General features: G+C 44.9%; 1 protein-coding gene across 1 annotated transcript; it reads left to right on the top strand.

Annotated features, from left to right (window-relative positions):
* The first annotated feature begins 458 nt into the window (after positions 1-458).
* On the top strand, positions 459-5312 carry LOC136512999 (transcription factor MTB1-like). Its single transcript, XM_066507001.1, has 2 exons — positions 459-717; positions 3091-5312. Exon 2 carries the CDS (start codon positions 3102-3104, stop codon positions 4863-4865), a length of 1764 nt encoding a protein of 587 aa, XP_066363098.1. The 5' UTR covers positions 459-717; positions 3091-3101; the 3' UTR covers positions 4866-5312.
* The last annotated feature ends 11787 nt before the right edge of the window (positions 5313-17099 follow it).

Here is a 17099-nt window from a genome sequence, read left to right as displayed (position 1 = left end):
CAACACACACGAGGCTTAGCGCCGCTGATCTAGATTGTTTTCAAATCCGCGACTAGGGATCTAGGTGCTTCCAGAATCAACCATTTTGTAAGTGCCGCCAGCTACGGCAAAAGCCCCAAACCCTATCGTGATCCACTGTCCTCCCTCGATAATGATTCCCCCAGCGATCTGGTGTGCTGCCGAGGACACCCGATCGAACTACACTGGTAGGGTCTTGAACATAGTTTTTTCCTTTTCTAAATATATAGTAAAAATAACATATCAAGAAAATCAATGTTTTATAATCTAAAATGGAGAGAGTATAAGTTAATGGAAGGTTATATTGCGTTATTTGTGTTCAAATACCTTGTGAGGAGTAGGAAACACAGTCCCTTACGACTGGATACGTCACCCACGTGGCCACGTTGCGACGAGTGAGAACACATATGGTCAACGTTTCTTTCCATTGGCATTGCAGCAGTTCCTCGCATCGCAACTGGAGCAGGCAAGAGGCTCAACAGCTCTCCGGCCCCCTGCGGCCCAGCATCGAGATCCAGTCGCTGCCTGTGGCGTTGACCCATCCTCTCGTTTTCCCTTCCTCCCGTTCGCCTGCTGTGCCCACTATCTCGCTCGTGGCCTTCGTTTCCTCGCGGCGACGACTGGGTGGGCGGTGGGGCGAGTGGCGCCGCCCTCTGCTAGGTCTTCATCAGCCCTTCGCCGGCGACTAGCAACCACCAGGTATGTCCGCCCCTAACCTTCCCTTACTGCTGTATGAAACCGAGTAGCTCAAACCCTAATGTAAGCTAGTATTTCTCTTTCTCTTCGGATCTGGCCCATACAGCTCCTTTTTTTTTCTTCTTCTTCTTTCTTTTTTTTGCAAAAAAGTATTGAATTTATATATGCACACAGCACATCCCTGCTCCTGAATCCTGAGCATGAGCGACTAGTCTGGAATTTCTAATTGGATTTTTTACATTTGTAGTTAGTATTTTCGCTTCTTAGTTTGGGCATCTGCTACTGTCATTTTATTGAGTTTTCCGTACTTAGGCATAAATTGACCAAACTATCACAGTTCACAAAGCTAAAGTAATTAGTGTGAAACTACAAACTCAAGGGTTCTGGCAGGATGTCCAAGAACTTTGCAGAAGTTTTAGTTGTTATTACGTTAGGCTACTATATGACAGCTGTCCAAATGGGCCCCAAATGCTGTGGAAGAGAACCAGGAAGGAGGACCTTCAAAAATCTATAATTCCAGACAGATTCCTTGCTAAAATCTACTTAAGTATATATTTGCAATAATTTGATAGTTTTTTATAGTTTTTTTTGTTTATTCCTGGCAGGATATCTTTTTATAGTTTTTTTTTGTTTATTCCTAGCATATACGCAGACTACTTGAGATGTATAATTAATGTAGTCAGTAGTCCATCTCTAGTCTTTGTTTGTGAAATGAACTCAAATCCATGATGATTACTTGAATTCTAAAGTGGTCCACACCTAAATTAAGTGGATTCTTGTGCACCCTTGATTCACACTGCAAAGTTCGTATTGATGCACACTTAATCATAAATATAGATTGGCATGTAACATTAGGAGGTGTATAACTAATTTTATGAGCTAGTGTTTGTTATTCATGGTACGATTGTGTTAGGGCCTGTTTGGCAGAGCTCTGAAACAAATAGGGGGCTGGGAGCTGAAAAAACTACCCTTTCCTGATTCATTGCCCATAAAGAATGAGTTCCTCCATAGAGTTTATCCTCAAAAACTATAGAGAATTACTTTTACCCACAATATACTTCTCTCAGAATCCAACACTGGACAAGCTCTACCAAACTATCCCTAAGATTACCTATTGATTCCCTGGAATATGAACTGTTTTTCAGTAGATATAGGAGTAATCAATGTTTTCGTATCGTATTATCGAGGCTAGTCGTATGACCACCGATCAGACGACTAATCGCGATTAGTCGTCGATAAGGGTCGATTAGTCGGTCCTAATCGGTCTAATCGGCTAGTCGGACATTTAGTCGTCCTTGTGCCTAGATGGCCTGATCGACCATGTATATACTATATATATGATGTAATACACAGCAGCAGAGTAGAGACAATAACCTTCAGAGGAGGCAGAGTGGTGGGACTGGTGGCTCATCTTGATGCTTGAGGCCTCCCGTGTCCGTCCTCTAGGCGTCGAGGAAGGAGCCTCAGAGAAGGGCGGAGCTACTGGGTCCCGGCAGGGGAGGAGACAGGAGCGAGCGGAGGTGGAGGCGTGGGTGGAGCTGCGGGTGGAGCTGCGGACGGAGCTGCTGCGGGCGGAGCTGCGGACACCGGCGAGGGGCGCGGACGGAGCTGCGGACGCCGGCGAGGGAGATCCAGAGGCAGGCCGGCGGCGGCTGCGAGAGAGAGGCAGAGAGCAGCAGGAGCTGGAAATGTGCCGTGTGGCTGCAACTCAAGTCACTCACTCACTCCTCTTCTTCTTACCCTAATGGGCCAGCTAAAGGTGGGCCGAATTCTTTAGCTGGGCCAAATTCTCCCTCCCCCGAACTAGTCGTCCGGCTAGTCTGATCGGACGACTAATCGTGATTAGTCGCAACTTATCGGATGATAAGTTTTCTAATCGGTCTAAACTAATTGAGGACCCTTATCGAGCACCTGGTTACGATAAGGACGACTAATCGCGATTAATCGTGATTAGTCGTCCGATCTGAAAACACTGGGAGTAATTGAGATAAATTACAATGTTTCAAATTGGAACTTTAAACAAGCACCTAAACTGTTTGGACTTTTTGCTGTCTAGAGTACTTTAATTTGTTTTACTTTGTTTTGACACAAGATAATTGGATTCATACTCAGGATTTGAACCTGTGAATTGGGTTTTAGAAACCTGTGTGCCACCAAGAGTGCGTCAAAAGAAAAGTAAAATTCCTCATCTAACGTGTCTCGCATATAGTGTCCACAAATTCAAGTAATACCCACTTTATCATTTGAGCTGTAGGTGGTTAATAAAGTGCACTCCTTGTGGCAAATTTGCTTTCAAATTGTTAGTTTAGCCAATCATTGTCGGAGTTTGTTATGATTTTCTTGTCTGGTGACCTGACTCATAGTACTGTTGAGCAGGCTATGCACTCATGAAGACAGAGATAGAAGAGGTAAGCATTGGACAGTTCTGGACTGAGGAAGACAAAGCCCTCTGTTCCTCCGTGCTGGGCTCGGATGCCTTCACATATCTGACAAAATGTGGTGGTGCCATATCTGAAGGTCTTGTAGCAGCATCTGTGTTGGCAGATTTGCAAAATAAACTCCAGAACCTAGTTGAGGCTGATGATCAGAGCATTCGTTGGGATTATGCCATCTTCTGGCAGCTCTCCCGCACAAAATCTGGTGCTGTTGTCCTTGGCTGGGGTGATGGATCTTGCCGTGAACCCCATGATAGTGAGATTGGCTTTGCTACATCTATGAGTGTTGGTGATGCATCTTTGGTGTCCAGACAGAAGATGCGGAAGCGGGTGCTGCAGAGGTTGCACACAGCATTTGCTGGGGCTGATGAGGAGAATTATGCTCCTGGAATTGACCAGGTCACTAACACTGAAATATTCTTTCTAGCATCTATGTATTTTGCATTTCCACGTCACGTTGGTGGTCCTGGGAAAGTTTTTGGTGCAGGGGCGCCCCTTTGGATTCCAAACAATAAGCACAATGTTTCCCCAGCAAATTATTGTTACCGGGGATTCCTTGCAAACGCAGCGGGATTCAAGACCATTGTGCTAGTACCATTCAAAGCTGGTGTACTTGAAGTAGGTTCAATGCAGAATGTACCAGAGAGTGCTGAAGCTCTGCAAACTATAAGGTCAATGTTTCTTGTGACATGCAGTAACAGGATAGCAATTGAGAAGCATGAGGATAATAGTTCTGTTCAAATATCGCCAGGTTTGACGAAGATTTTTGGGAAGGATTTGAGTATCAGCCAACCTTCAGACAGCAAAGTAGCTGATCCATCAAAGGTGGATGAAAGTTCAATGATTGCACAGAAGAGTGGTGGTGGTGAGAGCAGGTTGCTACCTAATCTCCGGAAAGGTTTGCAGAATTTTTCATGGAGTCAGTCTCGAGGCCTGAATTCGGATCAGCAGAAGTTTGGCAATGGTATCTTAGTTGAGACAAGCGAGACTGCAAATTGCAGCAATGGAGCTTCACATAGAACCACAGTGAGCGCATTTCAGCTTCAGAGTCCACAGCAGATCTTGGCCCAACAAGCATCTCAGCCCCGGGGGCCAATGCAAATAGATTTTCGTGTAGGGTCCAGTTCCAAGTTTGGTGTTTCGATTTCTCAAAAAGCCATGTTGGATGTGGGGAAGGGCGATGCCAATGACTTGTTCAATGAGGAAAGGGAGGGTCGACAGCCAAGGAAGAGGGAAAGGAAACCAACAAACAGGAGGGAGGAACCACCGCTTAGCCATGTTGAGGCTGAGCGTCAGAGAAGGGAAAAGCTCAACAAGCGATTCTGTGCTCTGAGAGCTATTGTGCCCAACATCTCAAAAATGGACAAGGCATCCATTCTGGAAGATGCTGTAATGCATATCAGTGATCTCAAGAAGAAACTGGAAAAGTTGGAGGCAGAGCGGGATCGACTTTCAGAGCAAACACCTGGGCCAGAAGTGGACATCCAGGTGGTGCAAGGTGAGATTCTTGTTCGAGCGGTATCTCAGATTGAAAACCATCCAATACAAAAGGTGCTGCAAGCATTTGAAGATGCAGAGGTCAAAGTCGGTGAGTCGAAGGTCACAGCCAACAATGGGACAGTTGTGCATTCCTTTTTTATCAATTCCCCTGGCTCTGAACAGCATACACGAAAGAAATTGCTTGCCTCTATTTCTAATGCAACTAGCTCTGTGTAGAATTGGGTGACTACTTGTTATATTAGACAGATTATTTTTGGTAGCAGTCAACTGATAACAACTGATGACATCCGTCAGTATTGGCACTGTCGGTATACAAGGCATTTCCACATATAACTCAGATCCTTACATAGAAACAAAAATCTGTAAGTACAGAACCGTCGTAAAATTTGTAACCGTCTGTTCTGGCTATTCATCAATTGCTTGTCTTATGGGAGACTGGTGACAGTGCAGTTGAAATGGGAAAGGGTGCTCTTACATTTGAATGAACAGGCGTTTTGGCAGTACTAACATATTGTATCTGTGTCATTCAATTCTACCAACTTAGTCATATGATTATATAACGTTCGGACTGATACCTTTTCTGTAACACACTAACACTATTTGATGAAATGTCATGGTTTCATGTGTAATTTTTTTTTTGGAACTCGATGATAGCTGTGGGAACTTTGCATCCATATATATATGAGAAAAACAGCTATAAGAATTAGAGAGTTTTAGACACCACTTGATGAATCAAGCATAGAGATAGTAGTAGGAACTTGCACTTGCATTTATTATTATATTTGGTATAATCTGTGAACGTATGTTCTTATGATAGGTGGATTAATTTTTCTGGATGCATCCATCATAGTTATTAAGGCGGTAAGGCGAGGTGCGGCGCCCGACCCCCTTCTAGACGCCTAGGTGTTTAAGGCGCGAGGCGAGGCGACGCCTTACTAACGTCTTAATATATAATACCACTAGAAATCAGAAGCAAATCATACCATATAATATCATAATAAATAGAGCTGCGTACCATGACGTAACATAAAGTAGCAAACTAGCAAATTTGAAATCTCTCATCTCTCAATAGGAGCAAATTAGACTCTAGTGACATAACATAACTTAATTACTAGTGCTGCTAGTCCATAGCAGCCACAGATAGCAAGCAACCAGCGGAGCAGAGAAGGAGCAAAGCAGAGGAAGAAAATGCATAACAGAGTCCACACAGCAGAGTAGAGGAAAGAGATGCTGAGCAGAGGAAGGAGGGAGAAAAGGACGCACCGAAGGCAAGGGGCAGATCAGGTGGGGATTGGGGACGACCTCTTCTCTTCCCCTCTCTCCTCTGTTTCCCTCTCGCTCTCCGGACGGCGGACGGAGCAGTCGCGACGGGCGGGAATCGCGGACGGGGTGGGAGTCGCGGACGAGCTGAGTCGTGTGGATGGGGCGGAGTCGCGCGGGGCAGCCGCCTGCGGCGGCGCCGGCACCGAATTTCAGGTGCTCCACCGCCCTCTTCTCTCTTCCTCTCTCCTTCCTTTCCCTCTCCCTCTCCCTCTCTCACTCTCTCGGACGGAGCAGAGTCGCGCGGACGGGCGGCCTCGCGCGGCTGGGACGGACTTGCGCGGGGCAGTCGCCTGCGCCACCGCCGCCGCCGGATTTGAGGTGCGTCGCCGCCCTCTCCTCTCTTCCTCTCTCCTTCCTTTCCCTCTCCTCTCTCGCTCTCTCAGACGCGATGGGGATTGGGAGCTTTGGCGGGAGGTGTAGGCGTGGCGCTGCTGCTTTTCCCGCGCGAGGGCGTCGCGCCATTCTTTTCCCGCCCGCTCGAGCGCGCGGCGCCGCTCTTTCCCCGCGCCTTTTACGTCCGCGGCGTCCACCTCAGCGAGGACGACGACTAGGCGACACCTTCGACCGCAAGGCGACGCCATACGCTGGGACGGTGCGGCGACAGCGACGCCGCGCTTGAAAATCCGCCCGGACGACTAGTCGTCGCCTAGGCGCTGGACTGCAAGGTCAATATCCATTGTAGTACTTTTAGATGTTGTCTCAGCCGCTAATCACAATCAACTTGCTGTATTGCTTCATGCATGTTTTAAGTATTTTGGGATGGTGCCTACGGTAGTTGAGCAACAGGATTGACTGCTGATGCCGAGCGGTATCACTGATCGTGTCGTCGCTTCCCAGTCACGGCTTAGCAGAGCTATAGTGGGAATGCTCGGTTGCTGTGGCGCGGACGGCCGGCAAACCATGTTCTTGCGGCATGAACCGAACTGCGAGGATATGTCAAACGTAACAACAGGAAAAGAGTAACAAAAGAATGGAAGATGCATTTGCTCGTCCAATGTAAATAAGAAAAAATATAAGAGATAGGAGCTTGTGTACGAACCAGCAAGACAGCTATGAAGCAATAGAGCGTGAGCTCTACAGCAATGGCCCCATGGGGCAAGATGTCAAACACCTTTTGAACTGGAACACAGTGTGACAAAATGAGGGGATCGATACAACAAAGCAGGGAGGCGATGTCATAGATCGTAGTTGAGGCAAGAGAGTTACAAAAATATAGGAGCGTGCGGCCACTTACTAGGGTGTTCGGCGCCATAGCCCATAGATGACGATGCGACAGGCAGCCATGCTGGATGACGATGGCAGTGCAGTAAGGTTTTTAAATACGTAGGTGGTGACGGCTCAGTTCAATCGAGCAGTTTCTTCCTAATTAATCTCATTTGTGGCTGCATTTGTGTTCCTGGAAGATCACGGGTCACAAACTCACAACAATGCAAAAATCAATTAAGGTTGCGGATGGTGGGAAAGAGAGCAGGGGAGACTGGAGAGGCGCATCAGCTGCCTAGTCCTTTACCAACGGATTGGCTGCCTTCTTCGGTGGCTATGGCCCAGTTCGTTTTACTGAAAAGCCAGACTGAGAAGTACTGTTCACTGATTTGTTGTGAGAGTAGCTGATAAGTTTAAATGAATAGGACCTATGAGATAATGATGATGATGTGTTAGTGGAAGTCAGTTTTAGCTAGTGTGAAACACTGGTGAGGAGAGAAGTGATGACGAAATTGTAGAGAAATCAGGATGCGAAGTGACTTGTGAACGTGGGACCCGGGATGGGTGACGTGGCCCCCGGATGGGTGACGTGGCTTAAGGAGAGAAAAATAAACTAATGTGGATCTCCTATTTAGCCCTTGTTTAGTTCGCGAAAAGTTTTCTCAAAAAATGCTTCAGTAGTCATCACAGCAAATCTTGCGATACGTGCATTGAGCATTAAATGTACATGAAAAAAAACTAATTGCACAATTTGGTTGGAAATCGTGAGACGAACCTTTTGAGCCTAATTAGTCCATAATTGAACACTAATTGCCAAATAAAAACGAAAGTGCTACAGTAACCCAAATTCCCAAAATTCGTAAACTAAACAAGGGCTTAGTTACAGAAGATACAAGATACTACGCTGTCCACAAGACCAGAATGCTTCCTCATCAGTCGCTAGCAGGTTTCTGTTGTCTTTTTTTTCTTTTTTTTGAGAAGACACTCAAAAGAGTACCATATCCGATGCAACATCTCTAAGAGTTCCAAACATTTTTTTCTAAAACCATGAAGTTTTTGAACTCATCAAAAATTGTGGCAGAACCGTCCAATTTAACCTAATCCCAAGTGTACTTATCAGCCATTTGACACTAAGTACATAAGAGATTAAATTAAACCCGGTAGTCTGTCGAGCACACCCAACGAGAAAACTCAAAAATCCACATTTTCATCAGGATCATAAACAAGTGAATAAAGCTTACAATATTTGTTAACCATTTCATACATCACAAGATTACATAAAATCAGAGTTAAAACTGATTTCATACAAGCAGCACAAGAAGGGTTATTTTATACAAGAGCAGCGGAAGTAAACAGTTTTGAATATTAAAGTAGGAGTATAGATTATGAGAGTAAAACTACTACGGTCGCGACGATAAAAGAAGCCTCGCTGAGTCTACCAGGAGGTATCCACACACAACAATAGTTAGCTCTAGCATCCACCTGCTACCTGCTACCTGCAACAGGGGGAATAAAACCCTGAGTACATAATGTACTCCGTAAGACTTACCTGACTAGGTGGGAGTAGCCTCTCGAGTCTGAAGGATATGCAGGAGCTATTCGGATAGCTATTTAGTTGTTTTGCAGAGAAACGTTACTAATAGTGCATCCTTATATTCAAAGTTTTAGTGGTCATATCAAGTTCATTACTTAACCATTCTAGGTAAGCTCCTGAACTACTTTCAAGCATGTGGTAAGCAATCAGAATATTTTTCATCCGGCAGAAGGCTCATCATCTCCATATTCCAGTTGTGTTAACTATGATGATAGCGAAATGACAAGTGGTATCCATATCCGAGGAGGGCGGCGATTACAATCGATGTATATCTAGCTGGGCAATCCCAAACACACGCCCGTACTTCTCTCGACGGAGCATGTACAAGGCAACCATTCCAACCGTATGACCAAGGCCCGAAAATGACCTGACCACCCCGGCGAACCCACCCTATGAGGCCCGCCCCGTGAACCGGAAACAGGTTTCTCCCCTCATAAGTTTTACCATGGACATTCCCCTCCCAAAAACAACCGCCAGAATGGCTAGAGAAACACTTCGGTAAACGTTTTGCGCACCTTAATCATGAGGAAGTACTAAGCTTCATAGTGAATTATAACTCAGGCCCCTGTTATGTGTTCGATACCTTCAAACTTGTCAAATGGCCACCAACGAACGGTCATTAATCGACACAAGCGGAAAAATGCAACCAGAGCCTCACTCTGTATAACCAACCATATCCAAACCAAAGCCCACAGTCCCGCCTGATCTTCAATTATTATCCATACCCAAACCATGTGATAGCAATAATAATATAACCAGGACCTATTTCTCGCGAGTGACAGCACATCACTTGACTTCTACCATAAGTTATATAGCATGGCATACTATACAATTTCTGTCATACTAGTAGGACTCATAGGATAGAATATTTATGCAGGTGAGTTTCAAGCAAATTCTATAACTTAATGCACGAACAACATAATAATATAAGTGCTATAAAAACAGGGGTTATGCATCGGGGCTTGTTTGAGTAAACCATCATTATACTATGTTAGTATTTTTCCATCTTCAGGACATGATCAACATCCTCCATCTTCTAATTTGACCACCATTACACCGGCTTCTGGTTCTACTTCATAATCCGCCAATTGATCCATCAACCATCATCGACCTAAGTGGTATGCATAGATGCAATGCATGCTTCAATCAAACAAGCATAACAAGACATTTACAAAACACACTACAAGACAAGCAACACATCATCACGGTGAAGGGTAACTAAACATTGGAGGTTCGACTCTCATCCTCTCTTAGCGACTTACTTGCGAGTTACTATTATCACACAAGCGAGAAAAACAACCATTTGCATTTCAAACATACAAGTGAAAGCTTATCATAACATGCCAAGCGCACTTCTACTTATTAAACAAACTTTGCCTAGTGTGGGAATATGGCCCTCGGTATCCACAAGACAAGACATGGGCCGCACCATCAGAGGTGGCCCAGCCCACAAAGATCAAGACGTGCACGACACTGGTCGACGTGCACCACAAAATATTATATAGTATCAAATAGAATACTTTCCTTGTAACTCTACTCCTCCAGAGTATATAAGGAGATGTAGGGGTCCCCTAGTCGACATCTATATACATCTTAATACAGTACACCAAAGACACAAAACGTAGCGTATTACGTCGATCAGACGGCCCGAACCTGTTTAAATCGCTGTCTCTACGCCTTGTGTCACCATCCGGTTCTTGATTACGCGCACCTCCACCGATCAATCTACCTTTGTGGGATACCCTTCGGAGGACTGCTGAGCATCTTTTGTCGACAGTTGGCACCCACCATGGGGCTCGTGCGCACTGATCTCTGACGAACCAGATGACGTAACTCAAGATCAACATCCTTCGCAGCAACTCGGCTAATTACGTCGACATCCTTCAACAACCACGACGCATCCCCAGGTAGCACGCGTCGACCGTGGTTCGCCGGCCACCGGCAGCCATGTGCACCGCATCTATTGCATCTTGCGCCACCAGGAGTCTCTCTCTCGAACGCGAGGATATGGACAAGCACGTACATGACTCCGTACGTCTTACACAACTAGGCGAGCAACCAACATGCTAATTGTGCCTGTACGTGCACGTGCATGTCTACATCACGCATGCACAAGATGGCTTCCCTCGCTGGCAACGCATCACTTTCATCAACGACATGGGATCGACTATGCGGGTTCGCCTGGGATCGACTATGCGGGTTCGCCCACGACTCCACGCACCTGACTGCGTCAAGCCGCCCGAGCCGCCAAGTGAGCCGCTAAGCGAGCTGCCTATATCGCCGACTAGATAACACCATACGTTGCCGACCCTACGTTCTGTCTAAAGCTAAGTCGTGCTTTAATATTTTTCTAAATATTCTTCAATCTTCGTATATCGTCATAATGTTTCTCCAAGCTGTTTTCTTCGTGTTTATTCTCCAAATAATTTTTTTCATATATACCATCTTAAAAATGGCATACAACTAAATCTAAGGTAAATCATCGAATAGTCATGTTGATGCTCGGGTGTCTCAGAGACGACCCTGTCTCCGGCTCCTCCCTACACGTGCACGAGAGTCTGCCCTCTACGTTATGGGTGGTCGACAGCGGCTCCTTAGCGACGCTTTGTTCTTCCTACACGCATACGGGCTCCGCGCTCCGCGTTATGGTTAATGGGCTAGCTAGGGCTGTAGACTCAACTACACACTAACTAGTCAGACGATTTATATTAAATATAAATACATCTTCACACCAACAGATCATCGAACTGCCTAAGCTATTTCATCACCATTGCTGATTCTTCTTTGAAGTTCATATATTTGACATCATGTACTACCCGTTCTATATATTTATATTGCAGGATCATCGTTTGGGTGATCGGACCACCTGGTGTTTGGACTTCTTCACCGATCAACTGGTCGAACCGCTAGGTTCATGGACTTCGTCGCTGACCAGTTGATCGAACTGTTCGCCGGTCGCTTCTACTCAATGCTCACTTCGCTGTCGACCAGTTGATCGGACTGTTCGTCGGTCGCTTCTACTCAATGCTCACTTTACCGCTGACTAGTTGACCGGACTCCTCGGTGCTCGGACATCGCCAGCTACGCGGGGGACTCCTCGGTGCTCGAGCATCGCCAGCTACGTCGGGGACTCCACGATACTTGGACATCGCCAGCTAAGCCAGGGACTCCTCGGTGCTCGGACATCGCCCGCTACGCTGGGGACTCCTCGGTACTCGGACATCGCTAGCTACGCCGGAGACTTCGTGTTGCTCGAACATCGCCTACTACGCGGGGGACTCCTCAGTGCTTGGACATCGCCAGCTACGTCGGGGACTCCTCAGTGCTCGTACATCGCCAGCTACGCGTAGGGACTCCTCGGTGCTCGGACATCGCCAGCTACGCCAAGGACTCCTCGGTGCTTAGACATCACCAGCTAAGCTGAAGACTCCCTTGGTGGTCAGATCTTGCTACATCTCATCGGTGTGCTATCAAGCTGCTCCATGCTGTTCGGATCAAGGTGCTGATCTTGGGCATCATGTCTAGGGTCTTGATGCCCGCATGTCAGATGACGTAGGCAAGCTGTCGGACTTCTTTTCTTTAACCCTGCTACAAGATTCATTATTCATCTTTCAATATGCTCGGGGACTAAGTGGCTACACTTCACCTGGCGGTGAATGTAGTGCTTATTTCTTGATTTACCCTCTTTATTGACGGAGTCTAAGTGGCTACACTTCTTCTAAGTGGAAGAATTTTCAATTTTTATCTTGAGCCCCTTACATCCTTCTAGCAAACCTTACTTGGCTAAGTTCAATGTCTCCTAACCAGTTAAACTGGTCAGCATTGACTTTTACCGCCTAGGTCACCAGTTAAACTGGTCGGCACTAACTTTCAACGCCTAGGTCACCAGTTAAATTGGTCAGCTTCGACCTTCACCGCTTAGGTCACCAGTTAAACTGGTCGGCTTCGACTTTCACCGCCTAGGTCACCAGTTAAACTGGTCGGTTTTGACTTCCACTGCTCGGATCACCAGTTAAACTAATCGGCTTCACGTCAAACTGATCGGACTTGTTCAAGACAGCGTTGCTCAAATGATACAAGGTGCTTGGGAACTAGCTGTGGGGATATGACCCCTAGTATCCATAAGACAAGATATGGTCTGCACCATCAGAGGTAGCTTAGCCCATAAGATCAAGGCATGCACGACACTGGTCGACGTGCACCGTAAGATATTATATGGTACCAAATAGAATATTTTTCTTATAACCCTACCCCTCCAGAGTATATAAGGAGAGGCAGGGGTCCCCTAGTCGACATCTATATACATCTCAATATAATACACCAAAGACATAGGACGTAAGGTATTACGTCGATCAGACGGCCCAAACCTATCTAAATCGCTGTCTCTGTGCCTTGTGTCACCATCTGGTTCCTAATTACGCGTACCTCCATCGATCAATCTACCTTCGTGGGATACCCCTCGAAGGACTGCCGAGCATCTTTTGTTGACACCTAATCATCATGTAAAACAAGTAGTATAGACAACATATATTAACCCTAATCTAAACACTTAACATATATAAAAACTTTAATAATTATAACCAAGGAATAAAAAGGTGATGCATCAAACATCTCTTTTGGACATGAAAAACTTATGGGTGATTCATTTTAACTAAACATAACTACTGCATAAATTTCATAATTTCTGTATAAGAAGATTATTTACTAACAATTGATTAAGATTTAATGGTAATAAAAGCATGTGACACATGATAAATCAATAACTCAGTAAATAAACATTCATTGGACATGGAATTTTTACCAGAGCACACACACATCCATACTAGTTTACCATAAAAATTTCGGTGCATTTGCACTACCCAAACATCCTCTATTAATTATACACATAAAAACTTAAATTATCTATACAACAAAAACCTTATACTAAAGCACAGATATTATATGTCTAATGCACAGATCTAGTCATGTGGAGTATAACAAAACCGGTTTGACATTTTTATGATTTTATATGATTTACTATGAATTATAGAAGTTTCATCTTATTTACACATGAAAGAAAAAGAAAATAGGAAAAGAAAAACACGCTTTGCATCGAGAACCCTAGATTTTCTCCAAATCTATATTTGCCCTTCCACCAAAACTTTGTCTCTAGTACCTTTACAACTGGAACCCTGGCCTTCTTTCTATTTCTCTTCTCACGCCCTTCTTCTTCTTCTTCTTCTTCTTCTTCTTCATGGAACAGAGCAGAGCACGCGCTCAGAGCGACCGATTCCGGTCGGCACGGACTCGTTGGCGGTAGGGAAACGGGTGCTGGGGAGTCTCCATGGCGTAGCAACCGAGGAAGGTCGATCGAGGTGGGGCTGGCCACATGCGCCAATAGCCACGGCGATGGCTACTTCGTTGACTCGGGGCAGCAGGCGGCAGTGGTGCTATGAGGCACGGCGGCCGATGAGGAGGGGTTGTGTGGCATCGGGCGAATACGGCGCACCCGTAGTTGGCACCACCGGCATCGGGGTAGGGCACAGCGGCCTACTCCGCGTGCGTACTGTGCCGCGATAGCCCGAGTAGGGGCCACGGTGGCTCTCGACTAGCGAGCGCGAGCGGGGCACAGAGGGGAGTGAGGAGGAGGTGGTGGTGCACGCAGTGGGGCGCGAAGGAGCTCAGAGGCAGGGGAATAGCGACAGTCGCGGGAGCTCCCCCGGTGGCCATGGCGAGCGACGTGAGCCACAGAGCAGGGAGAAGGCACGAGCGGGAGTACTAGAGGGAGAGGCTGAGAGTGAGCGGGGCGAGCTCGGCGTCCTCAAGAAGCCAGAGGCGGGGTCAGCGCGACATGGGCGGGCGCAGAGGCACAACACGATGAGGACGCCCCCGCTGTGCATGCACATGGCCAGAGCAAGGCATGGGCGATGGTAGTGGCTAAGTGCCCCTCTTGGAAGCAACCTGCAGCATTTGGTCAAGCTGTGGGGCCCACATCTTGTACAAAAAATCTTCTACACGGTTCACTCTCCAACTTTGGTTAAGGGATCATGATCATTAGCCAGACTGATTAGGAGAACATGGAGCGTTAATATTGCAACGTCGATGAACTTCCAACACTAGGAAACTTTCCAATCTCCCGAGGGAAACTGAATCTGATTCAAACTTTGGAGCCTTAACTAATCTATCAAACATGCAAACTAAGCACCAACAAGCACTCCACCACAAAGTTCATAACTTGTACTAAGTTTTTCACACGGACATATTTCAGAGTTTATTAATTAATTATTTATTTATTCGGCCTTTAACAAGCTATCAAGCAATTAACACCGATTATGGTTTTTGACATTTTTAAGCATTTTCTTCATATTTTTCCAACATGAATCCTAAACAACTTTTGTTCACAAACTCATTTAGAGATGTTTAAGCACAAAAGCAAAGTTGGGTGACATCACATATGTTAACTCTATATTAACAAAAGGTGATTCAAACAAAGAAGGCCTTGTCATTTTATGCTCTTTTGATTTCAATCATTATGCCAGCACCACATACGATCCAAATACACTTAGGTTCATGCAAAGCACTTAAGCAACACTATTCATGCACATTTTTATTACTAACAAAAGATTTATCTTTCCCTAAAAAGATTTAAGTTGGCTATAATTTAAAAGAACTTTTACTCCACATTTTTAGTATAACAAACAAGAGATCATTACAGAGCACATGAAACTTACTAATCAAGTTTTATTCTCTTTAACCTATCGCTAATTAGGTATTTAACACCAAGGGTGTTACAAAAATTATTGGGAGGAATAAATGAGACAATGTCCAACAATTTCCAATAATTCACTCCTAAAATATAGAAGATAATTTTACATTAGTAATCCTATACTATTTTTAAATTATTCTAACCACTTTTATATATTCTTTTTCTCTTGTACATTTGCATCAGGAATATTTTTCTACTCTTTATTCTTTTTCATGACCTCCCACCTTGAGATTGGCACATGGATACGCGCGTCTCCCTTCTTTTTTGTTTCAAGCGCGAAAAGATTTGGAGGTGAGATTAAGAACTGTTGGAGATGGATTTTTTCTATTTTTATTAAAAAATCCTAGATTGAGAGACTTTATTAGAAATTATTGGAAATGCTCTTATCGGAGTAAATATTCCAATAGTTTTCTTCTACTTAATGACATGTTGCCTCTGATACCGGGTGTACATCTTTAGTTCATCATGGTATGGGAACGCATCTGGATGGTAAACCTTACTGTTCTAGTTCCACGAAGAATAAATATAAATTAGAAGCAAATGGAATAAACATAAATTAGAGGACTACCTGCAATGCTTTTGTCTAAGAAGGGATAAGGCAAAAGTTTCCAGGCACTGAGTACTTTAGTTTATATATGACATAAATGCTGAACTTTACACTTGAACCGCAAAACCAAAAACTATGGGTCTGTTTGGAACACGGTTTTTTCAAAGGAAAAGTGAAGGAAATCAAAATGGAGGAAAGGAAGATGGTCATAGCGTTTGGAACAAAGGAAACCAGCGAATCCTTTCCTCTGGAACACTGTAGCGACAATGTGATTTCACGGGGAAAAAACATCTGCTCCTGCCTCTGGTTTTTTTATCCTGTGCGGTTATTGTCTGCTGGGTGGAGAAGATTCCTGTGTTATAAATTCCCGTGTTCCAAACAGCCTAAATTTTCTGTTCCTGTGTTTTGAAATCCCGTAGTTTTTCACTTTTCATCATACCTTATTCCTACGCTTTTTTCTATTCCTATGTTTTGGATTCCTTCGTTCCAAACAGGCCCTATTTGAGGGATTTGTACTACTAGAATTCAGCAGCAACACCATCTGTGGTTTCTCCTTGCAAAATAAAAGAATAATAGTTAAACACGATGCCGATGGACATGTATGGTTTAGAGAAAGGGTCTATTACTTTAACATATTACTGTCAAAAGTAGAGAAAAAGTCTAATCTCATCGATAAGGCTCCCTTTGGATTGGAGGAGGTTTTCCTGTTTCCTCCGTTTTTCCGATAAAAATTAACTAATTCCAGTGAATGTGAAATCCCCGCGTTCTGAAGAAGGCCTAAAAAAGAACAACCGTGGGTTACACATCTATTTCCTTCCGTCTCAAATATACAGATGCTGTTTTTATGTAAGCAAGTTGATCAATCAGTTCCAACACAATCTAATTACCAAATTAGAAGAACACTGCTGCAAGAAGGGATGGAGTGCAGCAGAGTGGCGTACATGTTCCTTAATCAGTGACGCGGCAGCGGTGCCAAAAAAAAGGAAAAAAAAAAAGCGGCTGCAACTCTATTCTCCCAACGTTCTTGTTGCGCCGAGG

This window comes from Miscanthus floridulus, chromosome 16 (assembly GCF_019320115.1).
Source record: "Miscanthus floridulus cultivar M001 chromosome 16, ASM1932011v1, whole genome shotgun sequence".
NCBI classification, from domain to species: Eukaryota; Viridiplantae; Streptophyta; class Magnoliopsida; order Poales; family Poaceae; genus Miscanthus; species Miscanthus floridulus.
The sequence above is the reverse complement of the archived record's forward strand: the minus strand, read 5'-3'. Positions and strand labels throughout refer to the sequence as shown.